Source organism: Bubalus bubalis, chromosome 23 (genome assembly GCF_019923935.1).
Source record: "Bubalus bubalis isolate 160015118507 breed Murrah chromosome 23, NDDB_SH_1, whole genome shotgun sequence".
In the NCBI taxonomy this organism is placed as follows: Eukaryota; Metazoa; Chordata; class Mammalia; order Artiodactyla; family Bovidae; genus Bubalus; species Bubalus bubalis.
The window spans coordinates 22,053,784-22,071,440 of record NC_059179.1 but is presented as its reverse complement, the minus strand read 5'-3'; the positions used below and the strand labels follow the sequence as shown (position 1 = coordinate 22,071,440).

General features: G+C 56.3%; 2 protein-coding genes across 7 annotated transcripts; both read right to left on the bottom strand.

Moving 5' to 3' along the window:
• Window positions 1-9,993, bottom strand: LZTS2 (leucine zipper tumor suppressor 2). 5 transcript variants are annotated; one of them, XM_044935010.1, is made up of 5 exons: window positions 9,840-9,993; window positions 4,223-4,672; window positions 2,942-3,604; window positions 2,159-2,407; window positions 1-1,350 (listed from the first exon to the last, which is right to left on the bottom strand). In XM_044935010.1, the coding sequence occupies exons 2-5, from the start codon at window positions 4,628-4,630 to the stop codon at window positions 667-669; spliced, it is 2,004 nt and encodes a 667-aa protein (XP_044790945.1). In that variant the 5' UTR covers window positions 4,631-4,672; window positions 9,840-9,993; the 3' UTR covers window positions 1-666. The 5 variants fall into 5 exon arrangements, with proteins under 5 accessions (XP_044790945.1, XP_025129960.2, XP_044790947.1 ...); XM_025274175.2 differs by lacking the exon at window positions 9,840-9,993 and adding an exon at window positions 7,096-7,250; XM_044935012.1 differs by lacking the exon at window positions 9,840-9,993 and adding an exon at window positions 7,096-7,250 and having other exon boundaries at window positions 2,957-3,604.
• A 2,362-nt stretch (window positions 9,994-12,355) lies between these two features.
• On the bottom strand, window positions 12,356-17,632 carry TWNK (twinkle mtDNA helicase). 2 transcript variants are annotated; one of them, XM_025274174.2, is made up of 6 exons: window positions 17,370-17,632; window positions 15,919-16,045; window positions 15,486-15,726; window positions 15,243-15,350; window positions 14,800-14,941; window positions 12,356-13,605 (listed from the first exon to the last, which is right to left on the bottom strand). In XM_025274174.2, exons 3-6 carry the CDS (start codon window positions 15,605-15,607, stop codon window positions 13,285-13,287), a joined length of 693 nt encoding a protein of 230 aa, XP_025129959.1. In that variant the 5' UTR covers window positions 15,608-15,726; window positions 15,919-16,045; window positions 17,370-17,632; the 3' UTR covers window positions 12,356-13,284. The 2 variants fall into 2 exon arrangements, with proteins under 2 accessions (XP_025129959.1, XP_006053244.2); XM_006053182.3 differs by having other exon boundaries at window positions 15,919-17,595.
• Between the last annotated feature and the right edge of the window lie 25 nt (window positions 17,633-17,657).

Sequence of the window (17,657 nt, the reverse complement as noted above, 5' to 3'; positions counted from 1 at the left end):
TTTTTTTAAAAACAAACAAAAAATTTTTTAATTTTTTTCTTTGGGTTTGTACAAGAAATTTACAATGTGAAAAATATACAAGTGAAAAACGAGGCCAAAAACCTGGGTGTGGGGAGGGGCCACTTGGTCACAAACACAAATAAACATTTCTGAGTTCTTCCTTTGGTCTGACTACAGCCCCCTCTCCCCAGGAGAGGGGGTGCAGAGCTGGGACCTGGAGATCAGACCCCAGTCCTAGCCCTGTCCCCCAAAATGGGCAGGGTTGGGGGGCAGGCACATCTGGAGCAGCTGGCGCTATCTGGCTCGCTCTCGCTTTGGGATGGTGAGGAGAACGTGGAGATGAGGGAGCCCCTTCCTTTTCCGAGACCCCTGGCTGAGTGGGCTGGGAGCGCTGGGGGTGTGTCGGGTTGGCAAAGTAGCAATGGCAGTATTTGGGGAGTGAATGAAATAGGTCGAGTGAGTAGGAGCCTTTGGGTGACAGTGAACACAGGGACCTTCAGGGAGTCTGATCCAAGTCATCGGGCAGCCCTGAGTCCTTGGCAGAGGCCCAGAGACCTGTATCCCAGGGACTAAAGGCCCTTGGGCCCTCAGACTTTGAGGCCCTCAGTGGATCTGAGGCTACTGCCTGCTTTCAGGAGACCTCCGTGCAGGGGGGGTGCTAAGGCCCTAGATTTCGGTGGCAGTGATCTCCTCCAGGCAGATGCAGGGTGCTGGCTCCGCCAGGCCCAGGTCTGCGAGTTCCCGGGCCTCCAGCTCCAGACTGAGCTGCTGCAGCTCCTGCTCCAGCTGCCGGTTACGTCGGTACATCTGGATGTAGTTGTGCTGCAGCTGCTTCTGGTATCGGATCACCTGCTCCTTCTCTGCCTGCCAGGCCAGCCGCTCCCCCTCGAAGCTGTCCCGCTGCTCCTCACCTCGCCGCCGCTCCCGCTGTAGCTCTGCCCGGAGCCGCTCCACCTGGGCCCGCAGGCTGCCCCCGACCCCAGCGGCGGCCCGCTGTGCCTTGGCTTCATCACTCTCTGCCAGGAGGAATGGGTCAGCAGCGGCAGGTGGCACAGGGGGTTCCCGGAGTCCGGCAGCCTCACTGTCCAACTGCCCAGCTTTCTCCCGCAGCCGCTCAGCCTCTTGACGGTGCCGCTGCAGCTCCTGGGAACAGGCCTCCAGCTCCAGCTCCCGTGTCCGGGCCGCCTCCTGGAGGCCCCGTGCCCGGCCCTCACTGACCCGAAGCGCTGCCCGGGCCTCCCGCAGTGCCACGCGCAGGGCCACCAGCTCGCTGCCCTTCTGTACCAGCTCTGCCTGAGATTCCTTCAGTTGCTGCTTCAGCAGGGAGATCTCACCTGACTTCTGGCACACCTAGGGGTAGGAGACAGTTGGAAAAGATGGTGAGAAGGTTCTCCCAGGTGGCCAGGCCCTGACATCAAGCTGGGCATTTGGGGAGAGGCAGTTTGATCACTGTACCTATTTTACAGATGAAGACACTGAGGCAGCTATTCATTGGCTAAGGTGGAATATAGACCCAGATCTTCTGGTTTCAAAGCTGGGGTCTTTAAACCATCATGAAGCAGCAGCTTCATGCAGGTTTGGCAGGAGTGGAAGCAGCAAAGGGCAGTGCCTGCATTTCCAGTTGGGAGGCACTGCAGTATCTTGATGAAAAGCACAGACACTGGAGCCAGACTGCCTGGGTTCAGATCTCAGCTCCACCACTGTGTGTGGAGTGTGATCTCAGGCTGGGTGTGATCTCAGGCTCTATCCCTTCTGGGTCTCATTTTCCTCACCGATGAAATGAGGGTGTGAACAGCACCCAACTCACAGGGTTATTACAAGGATTAGATGATACTCTACGTTACTTGCTTCGAGTAGCAGTACCTGTCAAGGAGTAAGCACTACATTCTCATTCTTACTATTGGTGGGAAGGCAGTGGATGGGAATGTCACTAGCTACCTGAGCACTTAGAGCAGAGCCATGAGGAGACCAAATGTGAAGGCCCCCAAGGAGACCCATACCCAGAAAGGGAGGTCAGAGGGGGGAGCCTCATCTCACAAAGGTGAGGAAGGGGAGGCCCTCTGGGGATGGCAGGTGAGGGGATGTGGCTGGGCCCCTCCTTTCAAGGCTTACCCCCTCACTGTAGGCCCTGCTCCCTGCCCCTCCTGGTACAGCTCACCTCCCACTTGGTCTCCTCTAGCCGTGGCCCGAGCTCCCGTTGCTCCCGCTCGAAGGCGGCGCAGCGCCGCTCCAGCTGCTCACGTTCCTGCAGCAGCTGCGCAAAGTCGTCCTGTAGCTGCCGCTTCTCCTGCTGCAGCTGGAACACCTGAAGCTGCAGCAGCTGTTGGGCCCGCTGGGCCCGGGCCACGCCATCCTCTCGCAGAGCCTCTCGCTCACGGGGCCAGTGCCGCTGCCGCTCCTCGTACACCTGTGGGCGAGAGGACAGGCCTGGGTCCTGGAGGCTTCCCCACACCTCAAACCCTGGCCACCCCCAGCACCCCAGTCACCAACTGCCCTGGTGGCCCACTGTCCTGGGCTCAGGGAAGATGGATTCAACAGTGACAATAATTAGGATACCAACAGTTACAACTACTTTTATGAAAAGAAAGACAACAACAATAGCAAGCATGTGTGTGGCACTTCCCAGGTGCCAGGCATTGATCTAAACACTTTACACCCTTCACCCTGCTTAATCCTCAATGATAACCCTCAGGCTAGGAATATCCCCATTTATGGTGAGTAAACTGAGGCTCAGTACAACTGAGTAACGTGCTCAATCAAGTCTGAAAGACAGTATATGGTGGTGCCATGTCAACCACTCTACAGTTTAAGCCAGACAGCTGGGGTGGGGATGGGGGTCACCAGCCCAACACCTGCCTCTTAGCAGACAGAAATGCGTCTTGTATGCCCAGCACCTGTGGATGTCCTGCCATGCCACCCCCATCACTGCCACTGACCACACCTGGCACATGGTCACCTCACTCTCGTCCAGACTGTCCCGCAGCTGCTGCAGCTCTGCCTCCCGGTCTCGGAGCTTTCCTTCCAGGACACAGTGCAGCAGGGCCTCGTCCGAAGGGGGTGGAGGGGGTGGGGGTGGGGGTGGGGAGCGTTCCCCACAAGAGCTGCTGTCAGGGGAGGCCCGGGGACCGCTGCCCAAGAGCCCCCCAGCCATGCGACCCCCCAGGGAGCCTGTGCTCTTGCTGGAGGAAGATCGGCCGCTGTCTGAGTGGGAGGGCCCAGTGGGGGCTCCTCGGGCTGGCCCCGGCAGGGCGCCCCGCCCAGGGCCGTGGGAGGGCAGGTGCCCGCCTGGGGAGTTGGTAGCCGGCTCGGCACCCCCGGTGCTGTAAGTGGGCAAGCTGGACAATGAGTTTCGGCCGGAGTCAGACAGAGTCCCCGATGGGCAGCCGCTGGCCCAGCCACTCAGTATCAGGGGTTTGTCGGCAGCCGAGGAGGAGGAGGAAGAGGAAGAGGAGGCCGGGCCCCCAAACAGCTGCGTTAGGCTGCCTTGGCTCCCCGACGGTCCGGTGGCCCGAGGACCCAGGAAGCTAGGTAGGGATGGTACCCCTCGAGGTTTGGGCAGCACTGGCTTGAAGGCTGTTGGGCGGATCACAATTTTCTCCATGTTCTGAAATGAGGTGCCATTTGACAATAGGGATGAGCTGCCCAATCTCTCAAAGCCCTTATCACACTCCCTGCCCTCCCATCCGGAGCCCCCAATCCCCATATAGTAATAACAATTGCTACCACTGGCTGAGGGCCTCCTGTGTCAGCTTTACTTACGTCAGGCAACTTAAAATGTACTTCTCAGGTTATTACAAAATCCATGCAAGCAAAATATTATCAGTATTGCATACATAGATGAGGCAATGGAGGCTGAGGGAGTTACAGGCCTTGCTCAAATGCAAACACACAGTAGCTATATAAAACAGTATTTCTAAGAAGTTAACATTTATTGAGTACCTATTATGTGCCAGGTACTAGACTAAACACTTTACACATGTTATTAGATTTAATTCTCCCAACAGTCCTATGAGCGTTGACCTGTTACCTCCATTTTACAAACACAGAAACTGAGGCTCAGAAAGGTTAAATGACTTCCCTGAGTGAGGTAGAGCTGGGATGAGAACCCAAGTCTGGTGAATCTGGAGCCCATACTCCTTTCTATAAATAGATCTCCAAATTTCAGCTTCTCCAGGGGACCTCTGGTTCCACCCAGACCCTCAAAGGAAGGGCTGGTCCTCACCTTCTCTAGCTTTCCAGAGACAGGGATGAGCTTTGGTGGGGGACCACGGAGGTGGGCATTGCGTGCCCGCTGCTCTCGGGCATCTTCAAGGTCACTGCTTGGGCTGGGGGGTGACTCTGTCCGGAAGTCCTCGTTGATGTAGGTAAAGTTGGTACCAGGGACAGCCTTCCTGGGGGGCACAGCTGGGCACAGTGGCTCCTGTGCCTCGTAGCCACCCCGCAGCAGCCCATCCTGCTGGCGGAAGAAGGTGGGTCCAGGGGGACCATGGTGGCGAGGAGGAGCCGGCCCCCCAGGGCAGGGCCGGCCTGAGATGAGGCTGCTCACGCTGCCCATGACTGGAGCTTGTGGGGCAGTAGCGGCCTCAGGAGCGGGTTCCAGGGGCACTGGCAGTGTCTGCACAATGGCCATGGCAGCAGAGGCTCAGGCCTGGCCAAGGGCCTCCAGGGAAACCTGTGAGCAGGGAAGTGGCATCAGAGTCTCTCCATCTTGAGCTCCCTCCCTGTATGAAGTCCTGAGTCCCTCCTGGTCCTTAGTCTCAGGTCAAACAGTCCACCCAACACCAGTGAAAACCACTGATATCCTCCCCCTAACACATCCCCTCTTGCATCTTGGCAAGAACCTCCATCCTCCCTGGGCCCCAGACCACTGCCCAATTCTGGTCTGAATAGGGCTGAGGACTGAATCTATCAAGTAGGGATGATGAGGGAATGGGGGTCCCACAGATGCCAGGAATCAGGGAGGGAGCCCTCTGTACCAGCTCCTGGCACTGGTCCCTGTTTCCCTGGGACAGGTGGACTCATTAGATGCAGTCTGGGCAAACTCAGGGGCGCAGTCAGCAACTCAAATGGTAATTAGGGAACAAAGAGCTAAGGCCAGGCAGTGCCCAGCCTCACCCAGCTGGGCCTCAGTTTCTCCCAGACAGAGAGGCGGCAAGGGTGGAGCTGGTCAAACAAGAACCAGAGCTCTTAGGGAGCCCACAGGTGCCCTCTGGGGTCTCCTGCCTCCCAGAGGTGGATGCAGGCTCATGCCTATTTCCATGACAATTCCTAGCCTCACAGCACCCAGTCAGTCAGACCTAAAGAAGCCTCTACAGGCCCACTGCCAACCTCTATGAAACCTTTTAGCTTTTGACATTCCCCAGAGTAACTCCAAAGGGATGAGAATAGAGGCTCTACCATCACCTCTGGCAGCTGCTCCAGGGAAGAGGGCTCCACCTCCCCAGGCCCTGCTCCTTCCTGGAAGCGGATAGCAAGCCTCCACCCGGAACTCCCTCCCTAGTCCTGAGGATGAAGACCAGGGCTCAGGCATCTGCTGAAGTCATCATGCAGAGCGGGGGCCAAGAAGTGGACAGAGAACTGCGTAGGAGTAGGAGTGTATGCATTTTACTTATTTGTGCGTGTGAAACTGCACAAGAACATGAGCACTGTGTGTGAAAACATGAGTGTATGTGAGTACACGTATGTTTGGATAGATGTATCAATACATTCAGATATATACATGCATGTGTACATGAAATCATATGGGCATACCTTACAAAAATCTGTGCAGCTCTCTCAGAAAGTATGTGAAAATTATAAATGCATACATCAGTGAATCTGTGATGTATGAGTGTGACTATGTCAGAGAATGGTTCGATGTCCATTCATATATACATGAGTTGATGTATCCGACACAAGTGTGTGAACGGGAAATACTGCACAAGTGTGTACAGAGTGTTGTGTGTGTATGTGAGAGGGTGAGAGTCTGGGTGGCATGCAGGGCCAAATGGGTGAGTGGGAGCCTGGTTTTTGTCACTCACTGGAGTGTGTGGAGAGGAGAGACACATTATTCTTTGCTTGATCTGTTCTCCTTCATTCTTGCTTGTGTTCCATTAAGTCCACCCTCCCCCACCTCCCCGCTCAAGTCAAAAGATCTGGAGGTGTCCAGACTGAGGGAGGAGGAGCTGGGAGCCAGGGGTGGGGGTGACTGGTGCCCTCGGAGCAGGGGTGGGGATTGAGTCCACCCCACAAGTGCCAGTCCTGAGCAAAGCCGATAGAACACCCCCTCCTCTGCCCTCTCCCAGACCATCCAGGGCATGCAGGAAACCGCGGGGAAGGGGCTTCCCCTAAGGCGCCAAGAAGGCTGGCATCTCGGTGTGTTTCCCCACTTCAGTGAGCACAGAGAAAGTGGAAACTGAGGGGAGGAGACAGAGAGATTCAGACAGGGGCCCAAAGGACAGGAGACAAAGACGAAGAGCGGCTTCAGGGCCAGGCGGACCCAGTGAGCCGGGGTCCCCGCGAAGCCAGGGGCCCCTAAACCGAAAAGAGACGCTGAGCTGGGCCCTGAGCGCCAGACACCCACGGAGCCAAAGCCAGGCGCCTGGAAAGCCAGGCCCAGCCAGCCTGGCTCCCGCTCTTGGAGCCCGAGAGAAAAGGAGGGGCAAGTGGAGGCTCCATTTTGAGAAATGCGTTTGTGGCTGTGGGAAGGGAACCCCTCGCACTCCCCAACATCCTTGAGAAACCGCTCCCGTACAGCACACACTGCCCTGCTCGGTGGGCCGGGGGCGGTTGAGGGCTGGATGCAGCCGGGGCCCGAGGAAGGTCTGGCCTAGGTCGGAGTTTCCCACAGACCTGTTTTGGGGGCAGAAGAGTTCGGGAAAGTCTCCCCCTCACCAAACTCCAGGACCATCCAGCGGGATCAAGTCTGAGATCACGAGTTTCCATTACGAGACAGGAAGCTGAGAGCCCCCAATCCGCCCTCCGGAGTTCACCCCCCTCCTTCCGCCTCTTCCAGAAAGTGGGGGCAGCTGTGGAATGCCGCCTCCCCACGGGACCTCCGCCGCGCAGAAGTTGGGGGCGCCCCCAGGTCGCCTCCCAGCCCCGGCCCCCCCTCACCTCCACCGCGCCGCTCCATGCTCAGCCCCGGGCCGCCCCCAGCGCTCCACAGGCGCGCCGCCCGGCTCCAGCCTGCCGCGCGCGGCCACTCGGAGCGGCCCGGTCCGACCCGGCCCCGCCTCCGCGGCGCCCCCGGCCCGGCCTGGCCCCCGCCCTGCCCAGGTGGGCGGTGCAGCGCGGGGGAGGGTCCGAGGGGTGACCCCGCCCCCGGGGCGCGGACACGCGCAGGCACCCGGCGTCACGCGTGTCCGGCGGGGCGCACGCTGGAGCGACGCAGCGGGGCTCAGATTCCCTCCCTCCGAGGCGCGATGGCTGTGTGTCTGGGGCTCGGTCGGCTCAAGACTAGGCGGCGGCGGGTCACCCTCTACCCTTACTTGGGCCCCGGGGCCAGCGGCAGCTGGTCATTGTTCGAGCACAAAGGGACAGGCGCCGCGGCAGCCGCCCTTCCCCCTCCGCTCCTCTAGTCGATGCCTCACCCCCAGGCACACTCTCCGGCTTCAAGAGTACAGAGAAGGAGGTTGGGGGTAACCTAACCCCCAACTCTGGGCCCTGCGTCCCGGCACAAGTCAGGGGCCGACGCTTGGTGGGTGCCTGCCCCACCCCCAGCGGCTTGCAGAAGGCACTCTAGAATTTGCGGAGGCGGCGCCACCTGGCGGCCCGTTCGGAGAACACACCCAGCTACCCCCAACCTTGGGGGGCCCCTACCCTTCTCCCCAGTGCTGTACTCCCTCTCCGGAGAGCCCAGGCCTTCCTCGAGCGCGGTTTTTTGCTCCCCAACCTTCCCTCAGACTCATTTGCTAAGAGGTCAATGCTCAGAGAGAGACGTCCCCTGGGCCCCCAAAAGTCACCCCAGTGGGTGAGCTGCTCCAAACCTACAGGCCAAGCTTACGCCAGCCTCACAGCAGACAACGTTCCAGTCTTCTCAGGGTCAGGGATACTCTCACCCTCTGGCAAACAACACAATCTAAACACCCACACGACCTTTCCCACACTCAGTCTCAGACACAATCACTCAGTCTGTCTGGTCCATCAGAAGATTCCATGTCCCTTCTTGCCATAATCAGGCCAACTCACAGAGATACACTCAGTATCACGGCTAGTTCCTTTGTACCCAGTCACAATCTTGACTATACTTGTCTCCCAAGCATTTTTCACACTATGACAGTCTTTTTCACAGTCACAAAGACAACTTCTTAAACATATACGTCGTATTTCACAAACATTTTATCACACAGACTTTCCCATAGGGGTCTCTGTGACCTAACCAGGTCAGCTGATGCCCGCATCCCTGGGCAAGGACAGCCTTCTGCCCCCTAACCCCGCCCCCCAGAACTAAGGCCTGCCAGAGCTCCTCTGCCCCAGGAAGGAGCATTCCCCCCGCCCCGCACCCCCCTTCCAGGCCGCAGCCTGGCCGGCTCTCAGTTCTATTTTTAGCTCCATGGAAAGAGTTGTTTTCTTTCTTTTTCCCTGGAAAGGGAAACATAGCCCAGCCACCCTCAGGCTCACCCTAGACCCTCTTGCCTCACAAGTACAGACTGAGCCCCACCCCCATAGAGACCCCCTCTTCTGGCCTTGCCCTGATCCCAGCCTCCTGGGGCACCAGGAGCCTCCTCCCCTTTCTGGCAGCCTGCCCAGAAGCTCAGGCAGCAGCTGGGCTCAGCGTGTGTGTAGGGGTGGGGGGGTGAGGGGTAGCGGGGGAGAAGGAGGCCGAGGGCCGCTGCCCACTCTCATTCGCTGGGGGGAGGGGGCCGTGTTCCCTTCTACCAGAGGGAGATAGGCCCACTCTGGTATAGAGAGGATGTGTACGGTTATGCATTCTCTGGGGAAGGGGGACTCCTACTCTTGCATGAGTGGGCTTTCTGCTCCTACTTTGAGGGGAGGAGCTCCCAGTTCCGCAAGGAGGAGTGTAGTAAGAAAGGGGACCCACAGGCGCTCGCGCAGCTGCTCCCCGGGGCTGGAGGTCCCGGAGGAGGCTGCTGTACACTGCCAGAATTGCGCCCCCCTCGGGTATCTTCAGGAATGGGGGCAACATGTTCCGGGGAAGGAAGGTGAGGAGCCCAGGTAACCAGCCCAACAGTCTCTTGTCCTCCTGCGCTACCCCAACTCCAGGGGGCGTTGTGCTCCCATTCCTGGGGAAGGGCTTATCCCCTCCGGGTGGAGAATGGAATACAGCCCGGCAAGGTATCTTTCAAACTCGCTTAGTACGGGGGAGGGAAGTTCCCGCCGCGAGGCTCCCCCCGTACAGCCCACGGGTCTGCGAAGCGATCACGTGCTCAACGCCTGTTTACGTCTTAGTCTTCACCTGCGGGCAGCAGGGAAGCCGGAACCTCCGGAGGCGTCCCACCTGGCCCGCCCCCGTCCGCGGTCACTGGGAGGCCCTTTTCTCCCACCTTCGTCAAGTACGCGACGGCAGCACACCCTGCCCACTGGGGGTCCGCGCGGGCCAGCGGCGCTGATCTGCCGACAGCAAGCGAAACTCATTAGGCGCGTCCGCCCCGCAGTGCACGTGTTTTCGGGTGTCTCCAGTACGCGCGTGGGTCTATGTACACGCGTGTGTGCGCGCCCGTCGGTGTGAGTTTTCGTGTAGGTTCCCTGTTCAGACTCTTCGCCCGCGGCCCCTGGACTGCGGGGCCCATCTCTTCACCCCAATCCCCCGCTTCCCGGGATCGGGAAAGTTCACTCCGGGGCGGGGGTGTGCAGGAGGCGAGAGTTCCTACACCGCCGCGGCGCCCCCACTCACTCACCCAGCGCTACCCGAACCGCCGTTCCAGCTCCCGCCTGGCTCCTGACCCAGGGCCGGCACCTCCTGGCCGCAGATCCGCCGGCTCCCCAGCGCGCTCGCCCGGGCTTGGTGGAGGGGGCGGGGCGGCTGAGGCCGCGCCCCCGACCAAGGCAGGGGAGTGGTCTGCCCAGCACCCCCTCAGCAGCAGATCTGGTACCCTGCCAAGCAGTGTCGCGACGGTGGCCCAAGACTGCCCCTCAGACTTCTGACTTCGCAGCTTCTGGAACTGGCTTTTGATCTAGGAAGGGGCCAGTGGCGCCACAGCTAAGCTAAGCTACCTGGCTGCCCTAACCAAGTTGGCTATAGGGCTTTACTGCCACCAGCCTCTGGTCTGTAGGGAGCCCAGCCTGGTCCACTCTCAGCCCACTCCCCAGACACAGGGAAAACCCCTGGGAAGCAGACGCAGTAGGCTCGGATTTCACCAAAACAGACCCAGCCCTTCCTCACACACACCTCTGAGGTTGGGGCTGCTCAAGCAGAACCAACACTTCCCCCTCCCCCGGAGTAGGTGTCTGCCCGGTGAGCAGGCTTGCCAGTTCTGGCCCCACAGAGTGTGGTCAGGCTTCTCTTAGACTTATAAAGTTCCACCCACAGGCACAAACAGGAAGTTGACCTGTATTGCACCAAAGGGTCCCTCCCTCCATGGCACCCAAGGCAGCCTGTGGGAGGGCAGACCGTGATGTCTACAGGTATCTGGGTCATATCTGCAGCCTGAGTACTTGAGCAGCAGGAGCCCTTTGAGTTGATTCTCTTCTGAGACCCATCCCCAGTGAAGGGATGGAGGACCAAAGCTGCCCCCTTACAGCCAAGTGGGTTAGTTAATCTGAGGACAAGGCTGCAGATCCAGTTGGACTCTACTGGGCCAGGCTGTGCCTCAGCTCTCAGGAAGATTCCAGTTGGGCACAGGCTGAGTCCTGGTTCTAGCCCAGGCAGTTTGCCTCAATCCACTTTGGCGGGGTACAGAAACAGTGACTCCTAGGGACCTTACATAGGACCCAGGGATTAACTGCTACTTTTTGGGCTCCAGGGGCTCCTGAAATACTTTGGGCTAATTTTCACGTGAGGGGTTTAAGACAGGTGTGTAATGGAATGTGTGTGTGTGTAGGGGTGGGGCTGGGGGATCATTAGCTTCCCCTCCCCCCTACCATTCTGGTTTGCTCTGTGGGCTGTCTGCTAGGAGGGTGGGGCAAGACAGACAAGTGTGTATCTATCCCTCTATCCCCAATTCATAGACCTCATAAAAGTCTCCTATTGGAAATCCCTGAAAGATTTCCTGAGCACAGAAGACCAGAATGTGGAACCCACATCCTTATAGGTAGGATTGACCTGGTAGTATGCATCTGGAAGGCATGGCTGACGTTCAACGTTATAGACCCTGGATGAGGCCTAGACCAGCCAGCGGCTGGTAATGATTACTGCAGGATTAGGAGGCCTGGCTCCAGCCAGTCTGGGAGAGACCCCCAAGAAGGGAGGCCCTGGAGGAGGTCCCCCTTCCCTCCCCCCAGAGAACAGCTTTGTTCCAGGGTCTGTTTCAGGAAACAACTGTAGTCACAGTTCTCACACACAACAGACCAGAGACCCCAAACCATTCCACAGGGTTCCAGACCTCCCTCTTAGGTTGACAGGGAATGCTTGATAAAGCAGCCTTGCTTCCAGGAAGCAGGACACCCCCCCTCCCCCACCACCCCACCTCAAATACCCTCCTTAACAAAAGGCTTCTCCCCAGACCCCCTTAGAACATCTTGCATTCTCACTACTCTTGCAGGCAAATCTAAAGGGAAACAGACTTTAGAATATCAGAGGAAGTGACATGGGAAAGTGTTATCATTTACCAATATTTCTGACATGGTCTCTTTCTGCGTAAGTTATTTTTATTTTACAATCTCCTTCAAAGTTTCTTAAAAACAAGGAGTCCTGCAACCTCTCCTGCAACCTCCAGAATCAGAAATGCCTGTGTGTCAGGAATGGGGGAAGAGTAGGGCCTAGGTTCTGCATTTTTAAACAAGAGACCGAGTACTAACACACACTAACATAAGAGAAACCCGGAGAGGGTACAAGGAGAGGGAAATGGAAGTGGGTGGGGAGCAGATAAGAATATGCTGAGCCTGAATCCACAATGAGCGAGGCCCTGAGTGGCTCATGTCACAGAGGGACAGCTGGTCAGGAAAGGTCTTAGGCATGGGGCCTAGTGACCCACACGTCTGCCAGGGATCACATGGAGATCCTCAGGGAAGACAGGGATAAAGAAGCACCATCCTATCTTCCCTAGGCCATGAAGAGGTATAAGGGTGTGCATGCATGCAAATCCTGCTTTCTTGGGAGCACGCAGCTCAGATGGAGTTGGGGAGGGGGCTTATCCACTTCCAATTCAAAAAGTGAGAGGTAAATTCAGGTCAAGGAAAATCCAGTTAAAGACTAGGGAGACACCTGGTGGTCAAATAAGAAAAAGCAGAGTAACAAAGGCAATGGAAAAAAATATATGGAAAAATATATATATATATTTTTCTTTTTTTCAGTAAAACTGGAAAAGTCTCTACAAAAAGTCATGATTGCATCCACTCCAGCAGTCCCAAGCAGCATACCATGGAATGAGTGTCTAGGTGGCAGGCACTCTGGGCTCACAGCGCCCTTCCATGGCTCTCTTCCAGGCTTCCACCTTTGTAGCTAGCCCTGGTGTTATATACAAGGGTGAAGCACCTAGATCAGATGGTAGTAAGCACCACTTCAGGGGAGGCTTCAGAGTGGCGAGTAGAGGAGTTTGGTGTCCACCATGTCACCCCTTGGCTCTGAAAGCCTGGGCTGGAGTTTTGGCAAGAAGTTCCCTATACCCCTACAGGTTCAGGGAGCCTGACCCCCCTGCTTTGACCTCACCTTGCTCGTTCTCACCTCAGGGCCTCTGTATTTACTTTTCCCTCTGCCTGGATTCCTCTTTCTCCACATGTTCACATGGCTCAATCCTAGTTCTTTAAAGGTCCCAGCTCAAATGTCCTCTGCTCAGAGATACCTTTTCAAATCTTACTCTAAACTAGCCTGTAAGCACTATCCCATTACTGTATTTTTCTCCTTTAGAGCATATATTCACCATTGAGAACTATGTTTTTTGTGTGTTTGCACACTGCTTGTCTCTTCTACCAGATTACAGGTTCCATGGAAGCAGGGACCTCATCTGTCTTGTCAGTGCTGTATTCCCAGAATCTGGAACCAAGCCCAGCACATAGTAGGTTCTCAAATATTTGCTAAATTGAATTATCTCGCAATGAAACCATTCCCTATGCTAGGCCCCTCAGACTGAGACAGGGGCCCATAGCTCACAACTACAGGACAGAGGCAGCCCTAGCAGAGGACTGACAGCCTCTACCCCAGACTGTCCTGCTAGGCTTGTTTCAATGTCCAGCTCTGCAGTGTCTTCACCTTGAAGGCTTGGAGAGGTCTGGCTGGTTGGGCTTGCGGGCCTGGTTGGAACAAGTCTCAGAGATCTGGGGCATAGCCCCCTTTTTGCCAGAAGAGGGCTTTTTGGCCACTAGTCCATTGTCATCCTTGATCTTCTTGAGCCGGGCCTTGCTCTTTGGTGGTATGGAGAAGGTGAGAGAACTCTTGTTGAACTCAAGTGGGAAGACACCTACATCTCCATCAAAGCGGTTCTTGGACACCTGCAGATACCGTTTCCCTGGCCCAGTTACCAGTTTCCTGTCCTGCAGGATCAGAACGTTGTCTGCTTCCTGGCTTGCCTGGGAGATAAGGGGCAGAAGGAAGAAGGAGCAAGAAGATATATCAGAGGAGCACAAAGGAAGGCTGAGCGTGCAGGAATAGCAAGAATGTGGAAAGGCAAAAGTACTTCCCCCGTCACCAAAGCTCTCTGAACTACTGACCAAAATGCTGGGGTCACTTGAGTATTTTAGTTCCCTGACAACCCTGTTGCTGTCCCAGATTGTGTACATGCTGTTCCCTCTGCTGCTAACACATCTGGCTGCTTGGCTCGCCACCTCACTCAACCTGAGCTCCTTACATTTAGGTCCCAGTCTAAATGTCTCACTTCCCTGGAGAGAACATTCTTGATCCCCATAAATAAGAAAGGCACCAGCATCTTTCTACTTCTGTCATTCTTTCCCCCAGTTCCATGTCTGTTTCATCATGGCACATAGTTTACGTTCCTTGCCCTGCCTTCCTTGTGTCCAGCCCAGGCCTGGCACGTAGTAGGCATTCACTCAGTGTGCCATGGAAGCTCCAGGATCCCAGGCTGGTCCTGCTGCCCAGAGGGCCCTCCCACTTACTTGCTTATTTCATACCTATTGTTGGCCAAAACCCAACCCAACCTTTGTTGACACCTCTTCTAAGAAGTCTCCCCAGATGTCCCAGGCTGACTCAGATGCCTTTTCTCCCCAAATACCTGTGCTGCCTATCATAGTTCTTAGTATTATCATGAAAGTGAAACTCACTCAGTCATGTCCGACTCTTTGCCACCCCATGGACTATACAGTCCATGGAATTCTCCAGGCCGGAATACTGGAGTAGGTAGCCTTTCCCTTCTCTAGGGGATCTGCCCAACCTAGGGATTGAGCCCAGGTCTCCCACGTTGCAGGCGGATTCTTTACCAGCTGAGCCACAAGGGAAGCCCCAAGTATTATCATATTGCGCTGTAATCACTGTCTCCTTTTTTTGTGTGCTGTGCTACATGGCATGTGGGATCTTAGTTCCCTGACCAGGTCTCCAACCCTCGCTCCTTGCATTGGAAGCACAGTCTTCACCACTGCACTGTCAGAATACATAGCACATATAGTCTTCATGTCATGACTCCAGAGGCAGCTGCCTCCTGCCTGTTCCAGATGGGTAGTCAAAATGATTTAAGGCTGAATGAGGGCTGTCCCTGGTCATACCTGCCCCCTCTACTCTCCATAGCTTGAGATCCTCTAAAGTCCACTTACTTTGGCTGAGCCAAAAATGGATGCTGTCTGTAGTTCTTTATCATCATCCTCTTTTCGGGGGTGAATGACCAGTGTTACATGGCAGCTACTGTCTGTTGCAAACTTCCGAAAGGCCCCGACAATGTAGTCTTGAGCTGCAATCCTGCCCAACAGAGCAAAGAGGTTATCAGACACAGAAGGACAAGAATGAACACATACTCCTGATTCGTTCACATCTTACCACAACATCCCTCTACTTCCCTTTACCCAAGGACTCACACTTAAATCCCTGTCCACACTTACCACTGTCATACTGCACACCTCTATAAAGACAGAAATACATATAGAGAGGTATGTGCCTGCACATATGTCAGAAAACAAGCGTACAGCGTTTACCCAGAGGCCAGCTGCCTGAGAAGATGTGTGTTTAAGTGGGTTACAGCTAGACAAGAGGAGGATGTCACCTGTCTGTGGACAGCTGCTCATGACCCATCATGAACTGCAGATTGTCGATGACCACATGACAAATGTCGTAAACATAGACTGCATGTTGCATTGTGTCTATTACAGTCCTGGGAAGAGGAAGAGACAATGAATTCAAGAGTCAGTTACAAGTAATCTCTAGACCATGGCAGTCTGAAGACTCTGTTGGGAGTCTGTTCTCCTGCCCTCCTGTTCTTTGAAAGTCCCAGGCCTGGAAACCTCACCTGATGCTCTGTTGCCCATGAAAAGTCATGAAATAGAGGGGCAAGTCCTCAAAGCGGTCAGCCCACTCATCGTATTTGTCCAGTTGCTCTTCCAGTCGTCCCACAGCGAACTGTGTCAGCATGACACGGGCTAGTCTCACGTTGCTGATCTCAAAGCTGCCCCACAGTGTGTTTACTCCTTGGGTACACAAATCCAGGGCATACTCACTGATGAATGTTGTCTTTCCACTGCCTGTTGGCCCTGCACAGGGGTTGAACACAGACCTGGGTGAGGGAGTAAAGCCCTAACCTTGAAACCAAGATCCACAAGAAGCTTCAAAGTTGGGAGGGGAAGGCTCCTCTTAAACATTTACTATGGCCCAAACCCACATGCTTTAGTCATCTAATCCTCTGCCCCCAAACCCACCCAAGCAGTAAGTTCCCAAATGGTTACCTGTGAACACTGTCAGCTCGCCCTTCCGATGTCCCTTCAAAAGACGATTGAGGTCTGGGAAGCGGCTCCAGCGAACACCAGCTGCCTGCTCCACGTTTGACAGTTCTCCTAGCACCTCCTCCCGAAGCTGCCGGAAAGACACGATAGACTTGTGCCAGGCGGGCAGGGCAGTACGCAGAATACGAGAAAGATTTAAGCCTTGGTTCAGAGCCTCCAGGGGAGAGGGCTGCTTGTCCCCAGGCCGCACCAAGGAGCATCGTTTGGGGTTCAGTTTTCGGGCAAACAACTTGGCAGCTTCCCAGGACCGAAGGTCATTCCCCAGCCAGAGCACGACCCGTCGGAACTGTTCGAGGTAAGGAAGCAGGGCAGGGGGTAAGCAGGCTGTTCCTCGGGGTAGGGCTAGAGTGGGCAGCCCTGTGGACTGGTTCAAGGCCAGACTGTCCAGCTCACGACTTGTCAATACCACTTCAACATCTCGTCGACTGATCAGTGGTAACCCAAACAGGTTGTGGTAGGCACCAGGCCGGGGAATGGTGGTCTCCACATACTGCACCCCATTGCCCTGGGTTTCGGCCCCTAGTAGCTTCAGGCCTCGCAATCCCAAACCTCCAGGGGAGAACCAAGGGAAGACAAGCCTGCAAGCAGGCCGCAGATAGCGCACGCTGAAACGCTTAAGTGTGTCATCTGTGACTTTGGTGAGGCCAAACATCATGCGAGCTAGCTGGGCCTCCTCTGACTCAGGCAGCTCCCAGAGAGGTATGGCTCGGTCCCAGATCCTCCGGACCTCCTCACTGTCCTCAGCTTCTGGGGTCTCACTGAGTAGGACCCCTTCTCTGGCCCCACCCCCTTGCCCCTCCACGCTGGCCTGAAAGTCTTCCCAGCTCCCCTCTGCTAGGGTGGTCATGCAGAGAAAGCGGCCAGTGGTCTTGTCAATGAAGAGGCTGAAGGAAGTGGCTGCACCAGTCTGGTCCTTGAGCTTTGAGGCCCCCACAAAGGGACTCGGTGCCCGCAGGCAGCTGTGTCCATCCTGGAAGGGGATCCCACGGGCCCGCAAATACTGGCGGATTTCAGTTGTGGTTACAGGCAACACTGGTGCCTCCAAGGCGGGAAGAGCATCCTTCCTGTACCGTCTGCGAGGAGGGCCGGGGGCCAAGCTTCGGGGCAGGCCTCTCCGTCCCATCCACGCCCCACGCAGGGGCAGCAGGATGCGGAGGGGGTACCCGCTTCGGAGGAGGACCCACATTCCTACTCAAACGGAGGAAGTTACTGCTTGAAATGCCTTAGCCTGGTTCGGGTGCCTTCACTACTAGGTCATACCCTAGGGACCCTGCACGCAGCTCTCTTCTCCCTCTGAATCCTCTTCAGCCCCTCTACATTGCCACCTCACATCCACGCCAGAGGACTTTTTCAAGTCCGCGTTCCTCTGGCCGGTCCCTCCACAGCTACCTCACCTTTGCCACCTTCCGCGCTGCCCCTTCCTGACGCGGTTTCTCTCGATCATCTCCTCGCCACTACCGCCCCTCCACTGCCCCTCTTCGTCGTCCTCATCTCTGCAGCCGTCTGTGTCCCTTCCGTGGTCCCTCGCCTCTGGGCCCCCTGCTAAAGGACCGCTCCACCGCTCCTCTCAAGGGGACTCCAGGCGACTAGTGTCGCTCCGCCGCTCCCGCCGAGGGGCGCCCGTCGTGCCTCCGCCGTGTGGCTTCCTCGGCTCCACGGCTAGGAGCTCCGCCGCTCCTGAC

Excerpts from the sequence above, each read along its gene's own strand:
- LZTS2 (XM_044935010.1), bottom strand. The coding sequence starts at position 4,630 with ATGGCCATTGTGCAGACACTGCCAGTGCCCCTGGAACCCGCTCCTGAG. Across the intron at positions 3,605-4,222 it reads TCTCTGGAAAGCTAGAGAAG|AACATGGAGAAAATTGTGAT; the intron begins GTGAGGACCAGC and ends ACCTCATTTCAG. Across the intron at positions 2,408-2,941 it reads GTGAGGTGACCATGTGCCAG|GTGTACGAGGAGCGGCAGCG; the intron begins GTGTGGTCAGTG and ends TCTCGCCCACAG.
- TWNK (XM_006053182.3), bottom strand. The coding sequence starts at position 17,161 with ATGTGGGTCCTCCTCCGAAGCGGGTACCCCCTCCGCATCCTGCTGCCC. Across the intron at positions 15,727-15,918 it reads CGAGCTGACAGTGTTCACAG|GGCCAACAGGCAGTGGAAAG; the intron begins GTAACCATTTGG and ends ACCCCTGTGCAG. Across the intron at positions 14,942-15,242 it reads GAGCAGCTGTCCACAGACAG|GATTGCAGCTCAAGACTACA; the intron begins GTGACATCCTCC and ends TCTGTTGGGCAG.